The sequence below is a fragment of the Pleuronectes platessa genome, chromosome 19 (genome assembly GCF_947347685.1).
Source record: "Pleuronectes platessa chromosome 19, fPlePla1.1, whole genome shotgun sequence".
NCBI classification, from domain to species: Eukaryota; Metazoa; Chordata; class Actinopteri; order Pleuronectiformes; family Pleuronectidae; genus Pleuronectes; species Pleuronectes platessa.
In genome coordinates, this window is record NC_070644.1 from 12,267,124 (window position 1) to 12,283,850 (window position 16,727).

At 41.4% G+C, this 16,727-nt stretch overlaps 2 protein-coding genes across 4 annotated transcripts in view; one reads left to right on the forward strand and one right to left on the reverse strand.

Moving 5' to 3' along the window:
* On the forward strand, window positions 1-16,721 carry fbxw5 (F-box and WD repeat domain containing 5). Its single transcript, XM_053411138.1, has 10 exons — window positions 1-115; window positions 1,494-1,689; window positions 1,808-1,965; window positions 2,564-2,747; window positions 3,036-3,184; window positions 3,267-3,599; window positions 3,712-3,892; window positions 4,003-4,150; window positions 4,659-4,871; window positions 5,244-16,721. Exons 2-10 carry the CDS (start codon window positions 1,503-1,505, stop codon window positions 5,581-5,583), a joined length of 1,893 nt encoding a protein of 630 aa, XP_053267113.1. The 5' UTR covers window positions 1-115; window positions 1,494-1,502; the 3' UTR covers window positions 5,584-16,721.
* The window catches only part of traf2b (Tnf receptor-associated factor 2b), a 13,342-nt gene continuing 6,871 nt past the window's right edge, over window positions 10,257-16,727 (reverse strand). For all 3 annotated transcript variants that reach the window (XM_053411140.1, XM_053411139.1, XM_053411141.1), the window contains 7 exons: window positions 15,183-15,344; window positions 15,014-15,088; window positions 14,760-14,834; window positions 13,833-14,057; window positions 13,436-13,739; window positions 13,069-13,217; window positions 10,257-12,989 (listed from right to left, as the gene is read on the reverse strand). In XM_053411140.1, the coding sequence (XP_053267115.1) occupies window positions 12,771-12,989; window positions 13,069-13,217; window positions 13,436-13,739; window positions 13,833-14,057; window positions 14,760-14,834; window positions 15,014-15,088; window positions 15,183-15,344 (1,209 nt within the window). In that variant the 3' untranslated portion in view covers window positions 10,257-12,770. The remainder of the gene's footprint in view (window positions 12,990-13,068; window positions 13,218-13,435; window positions 13,740-13,832; window positions 14,058-14,759; window positions 14,835-15,013; window positions 15,089-15,182; window positions 15,345-16,727) is intronic.

Here is a 16,727-nt window from a genome sequence, read left to right on the forward strand (position 1 = left end):
GGTAGAGTCTGGCTGGTTCGACACAACACCGGAGGATTGTTGTCATTTCTGCGCGGCTAGCTCTTAGCGCTAGCTAGCTGTTCCATTTCACCCTCTGCTTATTTCGATCCAGCAGGTGAGTCTCCGGTCGTGTCAGTAACTTCGCAATGAACTACAGTGGTTAACTACTGCCGCCATGGCGCCGTTTTATCAAACCAACCGCGAGTCGGTGAAATTAAGTCGTCGGACGGAGCGAAAAGTTGAAAACAAATCCAGGCTAATAGCTAGCTTAACGTTAGCTTGATAGGTGTCCGTGGCTAGCTTTGCAATAAACCGACTGGTTTACAACAAACACACTCAAACATCCGCTTGTTATGAGGAGAGGATCTGGTTAATGTTTCCCGGCTCAACACCGAGCCTCAGTAGCTTCCTCTATCTCTCGATACGAGCTTTCACGCTCAGGGACTGAAATGTCCATGTTGGGTAATCTGCGCACGGGAGGTTTGTTTCAGCGAAGATCAGAGTGAACGTGTCCACAGCCACATGAGACCCCTGGTTATATTTATAAAGTGATCGCCACACGAGGCGGTGAATGTCACACGGTTGTTTGAGGTCGCAGTGGAGCTAATGCCACGCTAACATGGATCTGCTCACAATGAGGAACACGTTGTAGAGGATTTAGATGTCGGTGATCTGACATGTTGATGGTATTTTGGGGCTGCACGGCTCAGTGCTGACTGTAACTGCAGGGGTGGGAACTATCAGCTGTCAGACACAGATTACAGAGGATTGACCTCGGGCTCTTCATGTTTGCACACATCGAGAGTTATGAACATTTCTGACTGACTTCATGCCTTCTTCAAGTTCACATCTGTTAGTCAATGTTAGGGCTGGGTTATAAAAACAAAATATATGAAAATAACAATTTCTGTAGCAGTCTAAATGGAGAATTACAATGATAAATGTCACATTATTATTTCGTTGAAGTTTAAAGACAGATTTTTGCTCCTCTGTGAAGGTGTTTGTGGTTTTAAAACTCTGCTTAATGAGCAGATAATAACAAACTCGATAAATAGTAAAGCATTTTGTAAATCTGAGGTCTATCAATTGTGTTATTCTTCCTCAGTCGGCTTGATAAATATTGGGCTCATATTGTGATAATTATTTATATTGTTTTATTGCCCAGCCCTAGATAATATGCTCAGAATTGTCTTTTTAGAAAGGTCTTGATTAAATATGATATAGGCGGCTGCAGTATGTGGTGCTGTTGTGTTGCATCATACATACATCATTAAGAATGGCGTGATTAACAGAAACATCTCTCTCACAACTACATCATCCTTAATTTTCTTACAGTTGGATAATCATATTGCTCCAATGAAAAGTAGTATAAGCTAAAACGATGCAGATCAAGATGGAATACGATTGATCTTGAAGATATTAAAGGAGAAACTGAGTGTGAAGAGGTTAAAATTGCTTCAATATAATATCAATAATGTGTGTGTGTTGTATAGGATGTTATTATGGAGCGTGGCCCAGTTCTGCCTGACAGCCTGGTGTTGGAGATCTTCCTGTGTCTGTCCCATGATGCCGTGCTGACAGCTGGTCTGACCTGCAGACAGTGGCTGGCTGTCTCCAGAGATGAGTTCTTGTGGAGGGATTTGTTCTACAGCTACTACCGCATCCCCCGCTATGTACCCCGACACCCAGGTAAATATTAATAACTATAGGAATTATAAGACAAGTTATGTATTCAAAAAATACACTTTTTAATACAGATGTTTAAAGCAAGGGAAGTTTTAAAGAATTTACAATCTCTCATTTGCAGCGGCGGTGTCATGGTACAGGGAGTTCAGGCGTCTGTTTGACTGCATCCCCTGTGTGGAGGTTCAGACGCTGAGAGAGCACACCGACCAAGTCCTCCACTTGGCCTTCTCTCACAGGGGGCACCGGTTCTCATCCTGCTCCAAAGACTGCACTGTTAAGGTAGGGATTTAAAGTATTGAATAGATTTTTACATTTATCCTGGATCTTATTTACTGACTTTCTGCCAATGTGACAGGTGATTGTGTTCCTTGTTTGGTTACTTACTCAACTGCTGGACTTCTTTCTGGTTCAGTGATAGTCCTGTTCTACATTTTTAAATCTTAGAAAAGTAAGGCACAACAGATCAATGTAAACAAATTATTTAATTCAAAACAGTGCCACTTGAAGTGCTGCAAACATTATAAATAAGAACTGTAAAGAGCTCAGTGTTTCAGGTATAACATTTCTTTCTGATGCTTTGATACTTTATACTAAGGCAACTTTATTTTATTTTCTCAAGCCTTAAACTCTATTTTTTTTATTTGAGTGAAATTATCTTTCTATCATATTTGTGGTTTGAAATGTTGAAACTCGCTGGTGCTGGGCTGTATTGTGAAAGCAACTCGAGTGCCCAACTGGAGACATGCAAGGAACACTTTACCACTGTACTGTTTAGCTTTCATGTTGTTTCCTCATCGTTTTACCGCCCCTCAGCTCTCCTCTTCCAAATTATCCACTCACCTATTTCCAATCCTCTTTTCTGCCTCCTCATGAGCAGCTGTGGGACACGGAGCAACCAGATGGCAACCTCTCATTGGTGCACAGCTCCAGCATGCGGGAGTTCAACTGGGGCTACACTCAGTTCTCCCAGTTCAATGCTGACGACAGCCTGCTGCTCGTGTCGGGGGTTTACCTGGGCCCACACCACTCCTCTTCGGGGGAAATCGCAGTCATCAGTCTGGGTAAGAGTCAAAAGAGGAAATGACTTATAAGTCATTTTCATGTTAATATTAAGACGTTTTTCCCTCTAAAACAAAGTCATTCATTATGTCTGATAACCTCTGAGAGTAGATCAAGTAATAACAGTCTCATGATATGTTTGCTTCTGGGATGAAGAGCAGAGTTTACCAGTCATCTTTCACTTTACTTGCGGAAAACCATCTCTTAGATTGTCCAAATGTGTTGAGGAAGTATATACATATAAGCAGCTATGTTTTAATATCTCTTGTTTCTCCTTTGCGCCATCACAGAAAATTACACACTGTTGTCGCGGGTTAGGAACAAGCCGTACGATGTGTTTGGGTGCTGGCTGAATGAGACCCACCTGATCTCTGGGAACTTGCACTGGATCGGCCAGATGACCTCCTGCTCCGTGCTGTGGCTCAATAAAGCTTTCCAGGTGAGGACAAATATATAAATTAAATTTCCAAATCTCCTTCAAAGTCTTTCTCTCATTCTCAAACTTGTCTTTTCTGCGACAGGATGTCGAATCAGAGAATGTCAACGTGGTCAAGCGCCTTTTTAAGATCCAGAACATTAACGCAAGCACCATCCGCACAGTGATGGTGGCCCACTGCCGTCGTCATGACAACCCGGACTTGGTGCTGGATTATGAGGCCCAGTCTCAGGCTCAGAGGCAGAAAGGGCCACAGCGCCCGCACCAGCCCCTCCTCTTTGACCTGGGAACCTCCGGCAGCGAGGAAGACGACGAGGAAGCAGCAGATGACGAGTCTCAGAGGGAGGCGAGGGCTCAAGGCTGTACCGCCGCCCGTGCCCCTCAGTCCACTATATCAAACCGGGAGCATGTTATACAGGTGAGGTGCGTGGAAACTCTCCTCAACATTTTGTTCCATGTTGTTAAGTATGATATTCTTCATTGTGCCTCTTCTTTTGTCCCTGTCTCTCTTCTTCAACATTTTTTGTCAGAGTCGTAAAAATATCGGGCCCAGGGACCTGGCGATTGAAACCCACGTGGCTAAGATGATGGGCAGAACCCACACGAAAGCACCCGACTGCAGCTTCAAAGAGCAGCCTGAGTCCGGGGAAGAAGACAAAACCTACTTGCTCTTCACCACCGGCAGCCTTACGTACTCCCCTCACCAAATAGGTATAGTTTCCAGGCCGAGAGGAAATGATGACATTAACACTATGCAACACATTTATGAAACCTTGTGAAGGAAGAATCCGACAGACCCTCATGTTGTTCTGCGTTTCCAGGTATTAAGCGGATCAAGCCCGACCAGATGACAACGTCCGGTCCCGTCCTTGGTGAAGAGCGTAGCTCGGAGGAGTTCTTTGATTCCCTGGACCATGTTATTGATATCCACGGACACATAATTGGAATGGGCCTTTCTCCAGACCACAGGTAAATAAACAAACATAACGAAATAGATATTGATTAAAAAACACATATTTATATACATATGTAGCTACACTTTCTTGATTCCTGTTGTCCTGGGTCTGTACCCTCGGGGTTGAATGCACTGGTTGTAAGTCGCTTTGGATAAAGGCGTCAGCTAAATGAAATGAAATGAAATGTAATGTAATGTAATGTAATGTAATACATAACCCACATACCTTTTGTAGTTGTTAGGATTTTTCACCAACGCTCTTCTGTCAATGGGAAATACACTTAACAAAGGGTTTACATTACTGTGGCAGTAGTAGTAATGAATGTCCATAACCTTCAATGAGATATTCAGTCATTCAGCCTTGTAATGTAGCCTCACATTATATTTTCTGAACCTAAAAAGCTCAAAGATCGATTATTAGTACATAGTAAGTATCGACAGTATACAGATGTCTGAGTCTTACTGCAGCTGATAAGAAATGTCTTTTCAACTCTACCTTTTCTCCTTCTCTTTGTTGAGCAGGTACCTTTATGTGAACAGCCGGGCTTGGCCTGCCGGATGCGTGATCTCCGACCCCATGTCGCCGCCTCCCATCGCCGAGGAGATAGACCTGCATGTCATCGATCTGAAGAACTTGAGGGAGGAGAGAAGAAGCCTGCGCGCTCACCGAGCCTTCACCCCCAACGACGAGTGCTTCTTCATCTTCCTCGACGTTAGCAGAGACTTTGTTGCCAGGTGGGACCGTTTACCTAGTGGTCATGTATGAATAGCAGCATTTAGCCGCTGACATGGTGGGAAACCTGTCACCACATTATCACTGCTCATGTTGTACTAAAATCACATATGGCTCTTTTTATAATAATCATATGAGTCACACATTCCAGCTTTACACATTTATAGATTTTCCGTCTTTTATATTTACATTACCCACCTAAAGTAGGGTCGCCAATACCAAAGCTATTATTTTGAAGGGTTTGTTCATGATGAATGTAATCCTCCGATGTAGCCCATATAATGCCAGTTGGAAACACATAATCTGACGGCAGTGTTGAAATCATTTAGTTGTGAAGGCTGTACTGACCCGTGCCTCCGCTCTCCTTCCTGCAGTGGAGCTGAGGACAAGCACGGCTACATCTGGGACCGTCACTACAACATCTGCCTGGCGCGCCTGGCGCACGACGACGTGGTGAACTCGGTGGCATTCAGCCCCTCCGACCAGGAGCTGCTGCTGTCCGCCAGCGATGACTCTACCATCAAGGTGTGGCGTTCGCCGCGCATGGACCGTCTAGCACAGGCCCCCGGGCGGCCGCCGAGGCCCCGCAGCCTCCTGTCGTCCTGGTTGAGCCACAAGAACTCCACTTCTGCCAGCAGCGTCAATGGGAAACCACGAGTCAGGTTGGAAAACACTCTGAGTGGGTGGGAGCGAGGAGAGGAAAGTCAGACCTGACTCCTCTGTGGTGGGAATATATATGCACTCCATGTATATGTACAGTGTGGTTACAGTCTGTGGTTTTGCTTGAGCTCACAGTGTTGTGAGCTACGGCGGCGCTCGGCAGCTGGCAGGAGACGAGATGAACCTCTGTGTTGGACACAAGGGTGCGCTGTTGTGCCAACAAAGGACAGAGCTTTGAATTGACATGTGGAGCTAAGACCTAACTCGCACAAGACAGACATGCTGTTTCCTGAGAGACGGGTTATTTCTGTTTTATCAGTAAGGTGCGTCTGAACAGGTCAGACACCGAGCTCCTGGACCTGAGGTGTAAATGTGCTGCAGAGACGGCACCTGATGATCAGAGGAAAAGTGCTGCACCAGAAAATGTTTTCAGAATTTATCCCCCTATTAATGTAGTTATATCCATTTGATGTTTTGAGTATACACCCGCCCCTCCCTCGTTTTTGAATTATATACCTTTAAAACCAAAAGGGAAAAGACGTTGAGCTGCATGTTCTGCAGTCTGCCTTGGTTTTTAACGACCTCCCTTCCTATTGTTTTATTGCCCCAGTAATGGCCGATCCCAATTCTATTCAACATAGAATTATTGAGTGACTGATTCTAAAAGAAAAAAAAATTTTGGCGTGAAGCATGACTGTGTTACAAAAAGTTGTTTTGTGTAGCCAAAATCTTTTAGGCCGATATTATGTAGAAATGTATTTAAACACCTTCAGTTATTAGTAGCACAAACCTGCACCCAGTCATTTTGTAACGACACATACGGGGAAATCTCAGAAATTCATGATTTCGGGACTTTTTCATTAAAAAATGTGTTTTCTTTCCTTACAACAACTTGTCACAAATAATTTTCCATTTGTTTTCAAGAAGAACTTTTCGCTTCATGCCCGAAAAACTCAACATAGAGTACATAGACGTATGGGCACTGCTGAGCATTTCTTAAAAATTTTGGTCATTTTAGTTGCACTGTTTTCTAATCCCTTGTTTTTGAGGTCATCATTTGAACACTACATTTTAATTGAGCAAATAACCACCATCCTTTTAAATAGTGTGCACTTTAGAACAAGCAATGTTACATTACATATTTAAATGTGTTTTATGTTCAGGACGCACACAGTGGGAGATAATCATCATATTAACATGGCACATATTTAATTCTTACATTAACTAACGTTTTAAAAACACAGTTGAACTATTCAGTTTTCAGTTTTTTTTTTAAATAATAGTAAATCTGTTAAAAGAAAGGATTGTACATTTTATTTTCAAGATAAAATATCAATAGATGGAATTCTTGGATATTTCAACTCAAACTAATGTTGCCCGAGAAGTTATCTGTGTGATACACCTTAACTGTGGCTTAAGAACAATCAATACCTACAATTACTCCTTCAGAAAGTATCTCATCAAGGCCCTTTTACTTTTGTTGATCTCAGTGTATTCTCAGAAAAGCGAACAAAAACTAAAACATGATAAGTGAACCATGAGACTTTGTGCGTCAGCTGCGGTTAAACCATAACACGAAGCCGATACTTAACTCGTTAAAAGATAATGTTTGGATGGAGAGTCCCTGCTGAGCAAGGTGTTCCTTTTAGCTGATTAAAAGCCCTTCAAAGTTAATTTCCTGAGAAATCTCTTCATCAGATCAGTGTCGCCACCAGTTGTGCAGCCTTTTTTTTTACATGTGTGCAATAAGTCTTGAACCCTCTTGTTGGTCCCAACAACCAATTTAAATACTTTTTCATTATCCCCATATTTCTGATCATGTTTACTGCCTCTTCTCCCCTCAAATAAAAAGTCTCAACATGTGTCCGATTAATTTCCTTTGCTTCCCACAGACGTGGGTTGTTGTTCGGGTTATGTCGGGGAAAGTTTGGGGCGGTGATACTTGAGAACTTTACGTCAGTTTTCTTGACAAAAGACATTGGATCTTGGTGACGCTGACATCGGAAAGCAACCAAAGGCAGAGACCTGATACAGACACATAACAATGTGCCTCTGTCACACTGAAACAATGAGTCAGGATTCCTGTTTGGTCTATCAAATGGGCGACATAGGTTATCACAGGAACTGCAGGTTTCCCTACAAAACCATTGTTCATGCAGTATTCTTCCTTTCTAGTAGTTTGTGACATTTTCTCATTTGTCCACTTGTAAACTAGACACTGGTACTACTAAACACAGCTTAGTTGTAAAAGTACCCAATTGCCAAATTGTAAACAAATACAGGCCAGATGTTCCAATCCATGAGTACTTCATAGTCATATGAAAGTATTACGAGTACACAGTAGTTCATTTTTGTATTAGTACTGAACTGACAGCTGAATGACAGGCTGGAGGGAGAACCTTTCAAACTACAGGAGAGAAGGTTGTGATTGGATGAAAAGCAGGAACTGTGCATGTGACGTAAGAGGCAAGTTTCTGACTGAACTGTTGTTCAGCTTCATTCATCAATTATGAAGGGACTCAGAGAGAGACACAGGAAAATGAGTCAATTAGAATGAAATGACATTTATTGTGAACAGGGGAAAACCAGATTTTTCCAACTCCGCCTTCATGTTGATCCCTCAGCTTCACACCAGTAATGTTTCGTGACAGCGACCTGCTCAGTTGTGATGGTATCAATGAACTGTCTGTTCACGCACTGGCACGCAAGAACCAGGTGGAAAACAACCAACCAGTCAGGCTGGTGTGACGGAACAAAAGCACATGTATCTCGATTTGTCTGGGGTGTGGTTTGGGGGGGGGGCGATGCGATGTTATGTTAGACTTTATCTCGACCTCCAGCAGTTTCCTGAGCTCAGAGAGATGTCGGGCTGATGTCGAGTTTTGTTGAATAGACTTCAAAATCAGTGAGTGCAGTAAAAGCAGAGGAGTAAGAGAGAAACTAAAAGGAGGAAATGCATTTTGAGTGACACTTCTTTGGGCTTTTGTTTCCTCAATCACATTCATCGCTTAGTTATTTAAGCCTCAGGTCTCACGAGATGAATGTCTTTGTAGAGAAACATAACCACTGTGTTGCTGAGAAACAGGAAGACGCCCTTCCCCCCCCCCCCCCCCAGCAGGAAGGAACTTTCCACTCGCCCCGGCTCGGTCTGCTGAACCGCTTCGAGATGATGAGGTGTGACCGCTTCTAATCTATGTCGTTCAATCATGGCAGAGGATGTGTATGTGGTTGAAAGAAGCACGTCGTTGGAACTGTCACATTGAGGTTTTCATCAGAAAGGCGGGAACTTATAAAAATAAAATGTTCTTGATGCAATGCTTCAATATATTTACCACTTAAACAGTTTAGACAAGTAAACTCACACACTTAAAAAATATGATATTCTAACTATTGTTTTAACATTAAATATATATTAAGGGGCTAGTTGAGTTACTACAGCCACTAAGATGCTCAGAGTGGTGAAGTGAACAAGCCTGTATTAAGGAGGTATAAAGTTACACATCTTGTTGTAGCATGTTAGCAAGTTAACATTTGCTCGTTAGCTCCCAAACCTAGACACAAAGTACAGTTGAGGCTGATTGAAATGTTTTGCAGGTACTTGGTTTAAAGTGAATAAATTGGACAAATGTTTTATTATTCTAAAACAATTTTACCATTCACATTGATTTACATTTTGCACGAGATGTCTTTAGTATTTGGATTAATGATTAACCAATAGAATATTGATAAAATGGTAAAAGAAACATGCTAATGATTGATCATTGATATTTGACCATTAGCATATTTAAAAAAACTAAAAACATTTGACCATTAGCCTTTCGAATGAGTCATGTGAACGTGTGTTTCTTTTCTACCATGCTACTCTTAGCATTTATGATACAACTTTAGCATGTTTTATTTAAACCATATACATGAGGTCTTTCTTTAAAATACCTTTATTCTAAATGTGACTAAGAACGAAACTCACTGGCAAATTTGCACAATTTGCAAAATCTGTGAAGGAAGCTCGGGAGACTTTCTCTGCAAGGAAGGATCTGAAACCCTATTCACTGAGTCAGTGCTTTGAATCAGGCTTTGTGCAGAGGTGTGGGGAAATGCCTTTCAGCAGGGGCGTTTCTAGGATTGAAAGAAAGGGGGGGCTTAGCCCCTAAGGATGCTGAAAGTTGCTCATTTGGGGCTGCGGATATCCATGTTTCATACAGTTCATAGATTGGTTCAATCAGAAAGAGTGTGATTTTTCTGTTTCTTTGCTTGCATTCATTCAGTATAAGATAACAGAAAAGACGGAATTTCAGGGTCATTTTGAAATTTGACAACACAAATATGAACTGATTATAAACAACATTCTATAGGCACTGATATTGTTTTAAAATACTAGAGATAGATATTAATGCAAAGAATAGAGAGCTGTCGATAGTTATTTGTTACATTTCAAATTTGCTCGTTCACACTCTTGCTCACTGGAGACATTTTCTAACAAAATAGCTAGCTAGCTAGCTTAATGTTAACATAGCTCATTACAATATTCCCTTTCATTTGCCTCAAGTAAACCTAAATTTAAGCAGGTAACAATCGTTAACAACTACAGATAGCCACATTCTGTAACTACCTGTACTTACAATTTCACTCCGTGCATCATTTACTATGAGCTAAACTCCTTGGCTGTAATCCTGCTGTCTTGATGAGAGACGTTACTTGGCAGAGTGAGAAAGCTAGCGCAGCAGCGATGCAGACTCCCCAAGGTCATAGTGCCCGGGCTTTTATTGTTAAGTATGATGAGAGGCTATTGGATTGTAATTTGAAGGGGGAGAAAACATACAAACCAGAAACACACTTACATATGTAGCATGTTAGAGTTATAAATAACTTGCGTTGCGGTCTCTCATTCTGTGAGACAGACCTGAAAGTGTCTCTGCTCATAGAACCACATGTGTCGGGGTCGCCTACGATGGCCCACAAGGGGAATTCAGTTTTTAACCTTTACCCATAAAATAAGGGCAGTTTATTCCACAGACTATTGGTATACAATGAACCAAGTGTCTACACAATGTGTTTGAGTCGAGTAGGGCTGCGTCGAGGACTTGAGTTTTATCAGTCGGCTGATTATTTTCTTGGATCTATAATGTGTGATGAAATAGTAAAAATACATTTTCTAAAGACATAGAACTCATTTTAATCTACATCATGTTAATACAATCCCACAATTTGTTGCTAGAAATCTTTTTCTTTACACTTTACACACGTCAGGTGATAAATTTACATTCTATGAATGTTTAACCAGAAATACATGAAAACAGAAATAGAACAAAGAGAACTCGTATATAGTTTAGAATATACTTGTGAATATTATATAAATATATCATCACTATGAGTGATCAAGACGTATGGTTACTAGTACAGCTGAGTTTAAAATAACTGAGTTAAAGTATAAAGTATAATAGTCTTTTTTATATTGGAAAACTGCTATTTACAAAAGATTAGACTCCAGGTTTGAACTTGTTATTTGTTTGTTAGCAGGATTACGCAAATACTGGAAATTGCAAGATGGTACATATTTTTGGGACAAAATCTCAATGAATTCTTCCTCTTTCTGTAAAATAGTGAGATAGGATCCTTGGTGGAGGTTTGCGCTCCGAGTGCCATTCTAGTTTATTTCTTTAATTCACTTAGAATATATTTAAGGGATAACTGTTTGCTTTAGAGTTACTTTGTAACGTTTAGTCAACCAGCATCTACTCATAAGACAAAACATGTGTAATAAAAGTAAAGGTTATATTCAGTGTAACACTAAGAGACTAGAGATAAGTGATAATTGATACGTTACCCACACGTGATAAATAGAGGCTTATTCCATTTACCTGACACAAAAACACTCAAAGTTGCAGAATTTAACTGTATTCAAAAAACCTTGTATCTAAATGCAGTGAGGAATTCCTGACAGCATATATATATATATATATATAAATATGTATAAAATAATATTTTTTACTAGATTTATTTAGAGCCTGTAAGTTTTTATAATTACAGAACTATTGAACTCAGCAGCTGTTAATGTAACTAAAGCCCAGGGGTCTCATTTCTCACCATTGGGTACGTGATGCTGATGATCAGCTGATATAGATTCTATAGATCTGCGATCTTTGTGCTGAGTACCACACAGATCGAATCCTCCCAGTACAAACACAAGCATATAATCCTAATTCTGATAAATCTTTTACACTGTAAAAAGAACAAGGATAAATATTGAAATAATAGTAACCTTTACATAATAATATTGTTTTGAAACACTTAGTAGAATTTAATTGCATTTTTTTTAGGAAAGTCTAAAGTTCCAGAAAATTGATAAATTGTACTAATTGGGAGGTCTTAGGTTTTAATCATGTTACACTTCCGCCCCAAAGGAATTCTGAGGCACATGGACATCAAGCAGGATCTGCCACACTTTTCAGGGACTGCCGTTTTCCAAAAGGTAAGACCTGCTCAATTACTTGTAGTTAACGAATAATTTTTAACCCAGATGCCATAGCAATTGAACATTGTTTACCGGTCTTGAGAATTATCAAACATGTAGAGGTGTCCCCCCCCCCTGTTGAAGAGCAGTGGAAACAGTGGCAGTTTGCTTTTTGTTGTTTGTGTATTCAGTACTTTCCTGACGTAATTGTGCATGATAAACTTTCCAAAATTGATTATTTCACTTTTGTGACGTTTGTAAATCTATAATAAAATTGTATCTGCTTTATAATCACATCACTCTTACCCCATAAAACCGCTCTTCACCTCCAGCTCACTAACAATCACTCAACAAAGTGCACGTTGCGTTGAGGTGTGCGTGTGCACGGTTTTATGAATTTGAATTTTCTTTTGCGAAAAGCCATTTCCTGCTTTTGTGCGAATGTACACTTTTAGTATGAACTGTTTTATAAATGAGACCCAAGAGCTTTAGTGTTGTTCTTCATAAAGCCTGCTGAAAGCTTTACACACTAACAGAATGCATTGATATATATATTCTAATAACACAACAGATCAACCTCCATAATGTGGGGGTTATACTGTCTCCATCATAACATGACTTTCTTTCAAAAGCATCAATTATAGGATTCTATATATCTATAGATCATGTAATGTTATGGTCACATACTTAATATAGTATGATGCATATTAGTATGTGATATTATTATTAGCATTATAATTCATTTTAGACGTCTTCATGACACTTAAGTGCAGCTTCCACAGCCGGAAATCTATAAGCCTGTGAGGTCGACTATGGCTTTGATGAAAATTGTGTCATCTCTCAAATAGGGGCTCTTGCCGGCCAATTTAGCCAGTGGGCAGAACAACGGGCAGCCACTGGCGATGTTCATCTCACTGATCGGCCGCTGGAAGGATGTGGAGGTGACATCAGGGCGGAAAGCGTCGATAATGTGCTCCCTGTTATTCTGATCCAAGAGCATTAGAGTCACCTGGGGAACAGGAGAACGTATTAATTCATCTGGGATTCAGGATTTAAATGAGTGAACGTGTGAGTTTTGTTTCTCCTACCTTCTGACTGAACGGCCATTTCATCAGAGCGTCATACCGGCCCCTCATGACCACAAAGAACAGCGAAAGGTGCGTTCCCCGTCCCGTTCCATCGCCGTTCAGATACAGCCTCAGACACATTTTGTAGCCGTACTTGCTGGAGTAGAACGCTGCGAAGGCGAAGAAGAATCCAGAATGTAAACAGAGCCTAAAAACAGTGTCATGTGAGAATAGGAGTGACAGGCACACTCCCTTAAGGAAAACAAGGGTGTACTTCAGTGGAAGTCCCCCCGTCCACATGCCAAGAGTTAACATCATGCAAACCACGTGAACTCGGGTGCGTAGGATGTGCAGCATGTACAGAAGAGCTTTGAATCTGGTGTCTTACCAGGTGAGAACATTGCAGGAGTCCGCCCACCAACAGCGTCCTGTCTGCGGCGCGCGAAGTCGGAGACTTTCCAGACAAATATCCCATCGTAGGTGCAGAACTGGAGTTCTCGCAGCAGGTGTTCGGTCTCCGACAGCTGCAAGTCTCTCATATTCAGCGTCCTCTCCAGCTGTCGTACTTTGTTTGACAGATCCTCAATCTTTTCCTGGTCTAAGCGATGTTGATGCGAGAAAGCTTCCAATGTCACAGTGCTGCGCTCCACTTCACGGTTCAAGACACACACTATGTTTTCTAAAGCAATCACCTGTAGAGAAGGTCCAACAAACACAAATGCATTCAGACCCTCATAATAAGACAAAAGTGGGTAACAAAGAGACTTAGATTGACTGGGACTCACCTTCTTTTCCACGTCCACCGACTGTGGGGAGGCTGCAGCGCCAGTGTCCATACTGACTCCCTCCTCAGGAGCCCTGTACAGGCCCAGACCAGAGTCCTCCTGCCACTCGCCGGGACCTGAAGCCTCGGCACGTACCCGACCCACTGACATCACCATGGGCAGCAGCAGACGCAAGTGCTCCATGGTGCTGCTGTGCTCATGGTCACTGAGCTTCCCGTTGTCCAGCTGGGAAAAACAACAGAGCTCATTTAGCTGACACTGTAATCAGGTCCAAACTTAAATTTCAGAAATGCAGGTGTTTCGGTCAGTTTCGTGTTGCCCTGCTGTAATGTTAAGTTTGGAGGGGGTTTTACTTTAGAGGGAAGGAAAGGTGCATTTAACCTCGTGCCTCTCTCGAATTAGATTACCTTATAAAGAGAAGCTATATTAGGAGTTAAGAAAGGAGAACCAAGCTGCAGAGAAAATCCAGCTCCACTTACACAAAAACTTTATTCACAAAAGAAGATACGCACAAGATAAATGGTAGATGGTGCTTTTAATTTTTAACCCTCACTAATCACTCTCCCTTCGAGGGGTGTGTTTTTCCTGCACGAGAGAGAGAGGAGGGGACTTGTTTTTGCTGCCATGTTTGTTTTTTGTTAAGTAACTCTTCAGTTAATTAGGCATTTTCTTTCATATGTAAAAGTCAGTGGTCATTTGCATTGTGTATACAGTAAGAAATGTTCAAATGTCAATAATGTTTATTGTGTTTCACTGGAGGAGGGGAGAGAGAGGGGGTAGAAAAAGCCGGTTGAGAGATCACTGTGTGTGAGAAGGAGGGGGGGGTTCAAGAATCCTACAACATAGAATATATGAATATTTTTTGCTCACCTGTTTAATTGAAAAAAATTACTCAATAAAAGCATCATATTTTATAAACATACATACCACGAATTTGCAGCCCACTTCACTGAATGGACAGGCACTCTTGGACTTGGCACAGATTCGGCTGTGGTCAATGAACTGGAGGTAGAATGGACATAGGAAATGTTACCGAACCAGATCCAAGCAACGCATCGACTCAACTAAACAGAGAACTGGACATTAAACATAGGATTGAGTATAGCATACAAAAGCCAAGGAATTTGTAACCACACAGCTTTTATGTAAAATTAGAGGTTTATTTGAGAAATCGCTCAAACCTTTTCTCTTGGGATCTTTTTCTTGCCACAGTCTTTACATTGTAATGGGAACTTCAGGCAGATTTCATCATGGGCCTAAAACACATCGTGGAGGAGAAAATTAGCTTGTGCACATTCATGGAGACACAACCAGCAGATGCCTTCACTTCAGAGGGTCTCAATCTCTCACCTTGATTTCTTTAAAGTTGAAAGTCATCTTGCAGTATTTACAGTTGAGAGTTCTGGCCTCACATTCTCTCTCATTATGGCGGGACTTGTCCGAGAGCAGGATCGAGGTGTTGCAGGCCTCGCACTGAACTCGATCAAATTCGCATTGGCCTTCATGCTGAGCCTGAAAAATGCAGGACAGCTCTTTAATCACTGCAATCTTACAGTTTGTGTTTCCCACGCAGGGCGTATGAGTTCATTCATTATCTTACATTGATCTTATCAGAGAATGACAGTTGAACTTAAGTGTTCCGGGTAGTTGGGCTGTAGGTTTTACAATAGAGTCATATAAGACCTGTGGTTCTTTTGTTGTATGTTCTTATGAAGGCACTGCACCCTTGTCGATCACTGTTAAAACAACTATTGAGATTAAGAAGTCCTTTATTAGTTTCGCAATGTTACAGCAGCGGAACGACATCACATAAGTAATGTGCAGTGTAATGAGTCCAGTAAAGGCAATATAACCAACACACCCATTTAACACCGGTAAAGCTGCAATGTGGAAGAACACGTTGTTCTGTTCTTACACATCCATTTATCATCTCCACCAACAGGGTGTCAAAGGTAAGACCAGTACAGTGATTTAATAATGCATGTGATATTAACTAATTATGATTGTTATTATCAATGCCTTAGTATTTTAATGTATGTGGTTGAAAAACAGTATACTAAAGAAATTAGATATAAATATATGACTCCAAACATTGTACCTAAAAACAAATGAAAACAAAACCATAAAGCTACTAGAAAATGTGAATATCAAAGAAGCCAGTATTTAAAAAGAAGTCCAGCAATAAATATGGGGAAATAATTTAACTTTTTTTTTTTTTTTGAGCTGGCAAGGCCAAGTCCCAGGAAAAGAAAGGGGGCGGAGCTGGATGCGAGGTGGAGTCAACTGACCCGGAAACGCAAGACCCCTTCAAAATGTCTACCCACAGCAGCACGCTGACGCCTCGCAGCCACAGGTAGGCTAACCTATTTTCGCTTTGCCTGCTCACTATCTGACACGCTACACTGAAATCACCTTGAACTAAATGTCCAAAGTAAGTGTGATAATCTTTAACGGCTGATCAGTTGGATCCCCGTCTCTGCTACGCCACCCTTGCACCACATTCAGCTTCATAACACTTCGATATGGGTGTGGGTGGCTAGCTAATGACAGCGCAGTTCTTTCAAGACGACAACGCCCGAGACCGCATCCAACGAAAAACAAAACATAAGTGTTGATGTGTCACAGACTGTTGTGATCGTTCCATGAACTCTGTGGTAAAACTACATTGCACTTTGAGCCCATTGTTACATAGAAAACAAGCACATCTTGTGAAATGAGGGAATGGTTCATTGGAGAGCGAGGCTAGTCAGAGCCGACTCAGCAAAACGTGCAAAAACAAAAAGATATGCAAACATTTCCTGCCATCACACCTTTTTAATGTTTCCTGCGCCAGTACTCATCAAGGTCACAAAACCACATAGGATGACGACAACAGACCCCAAAATAAAACATCCT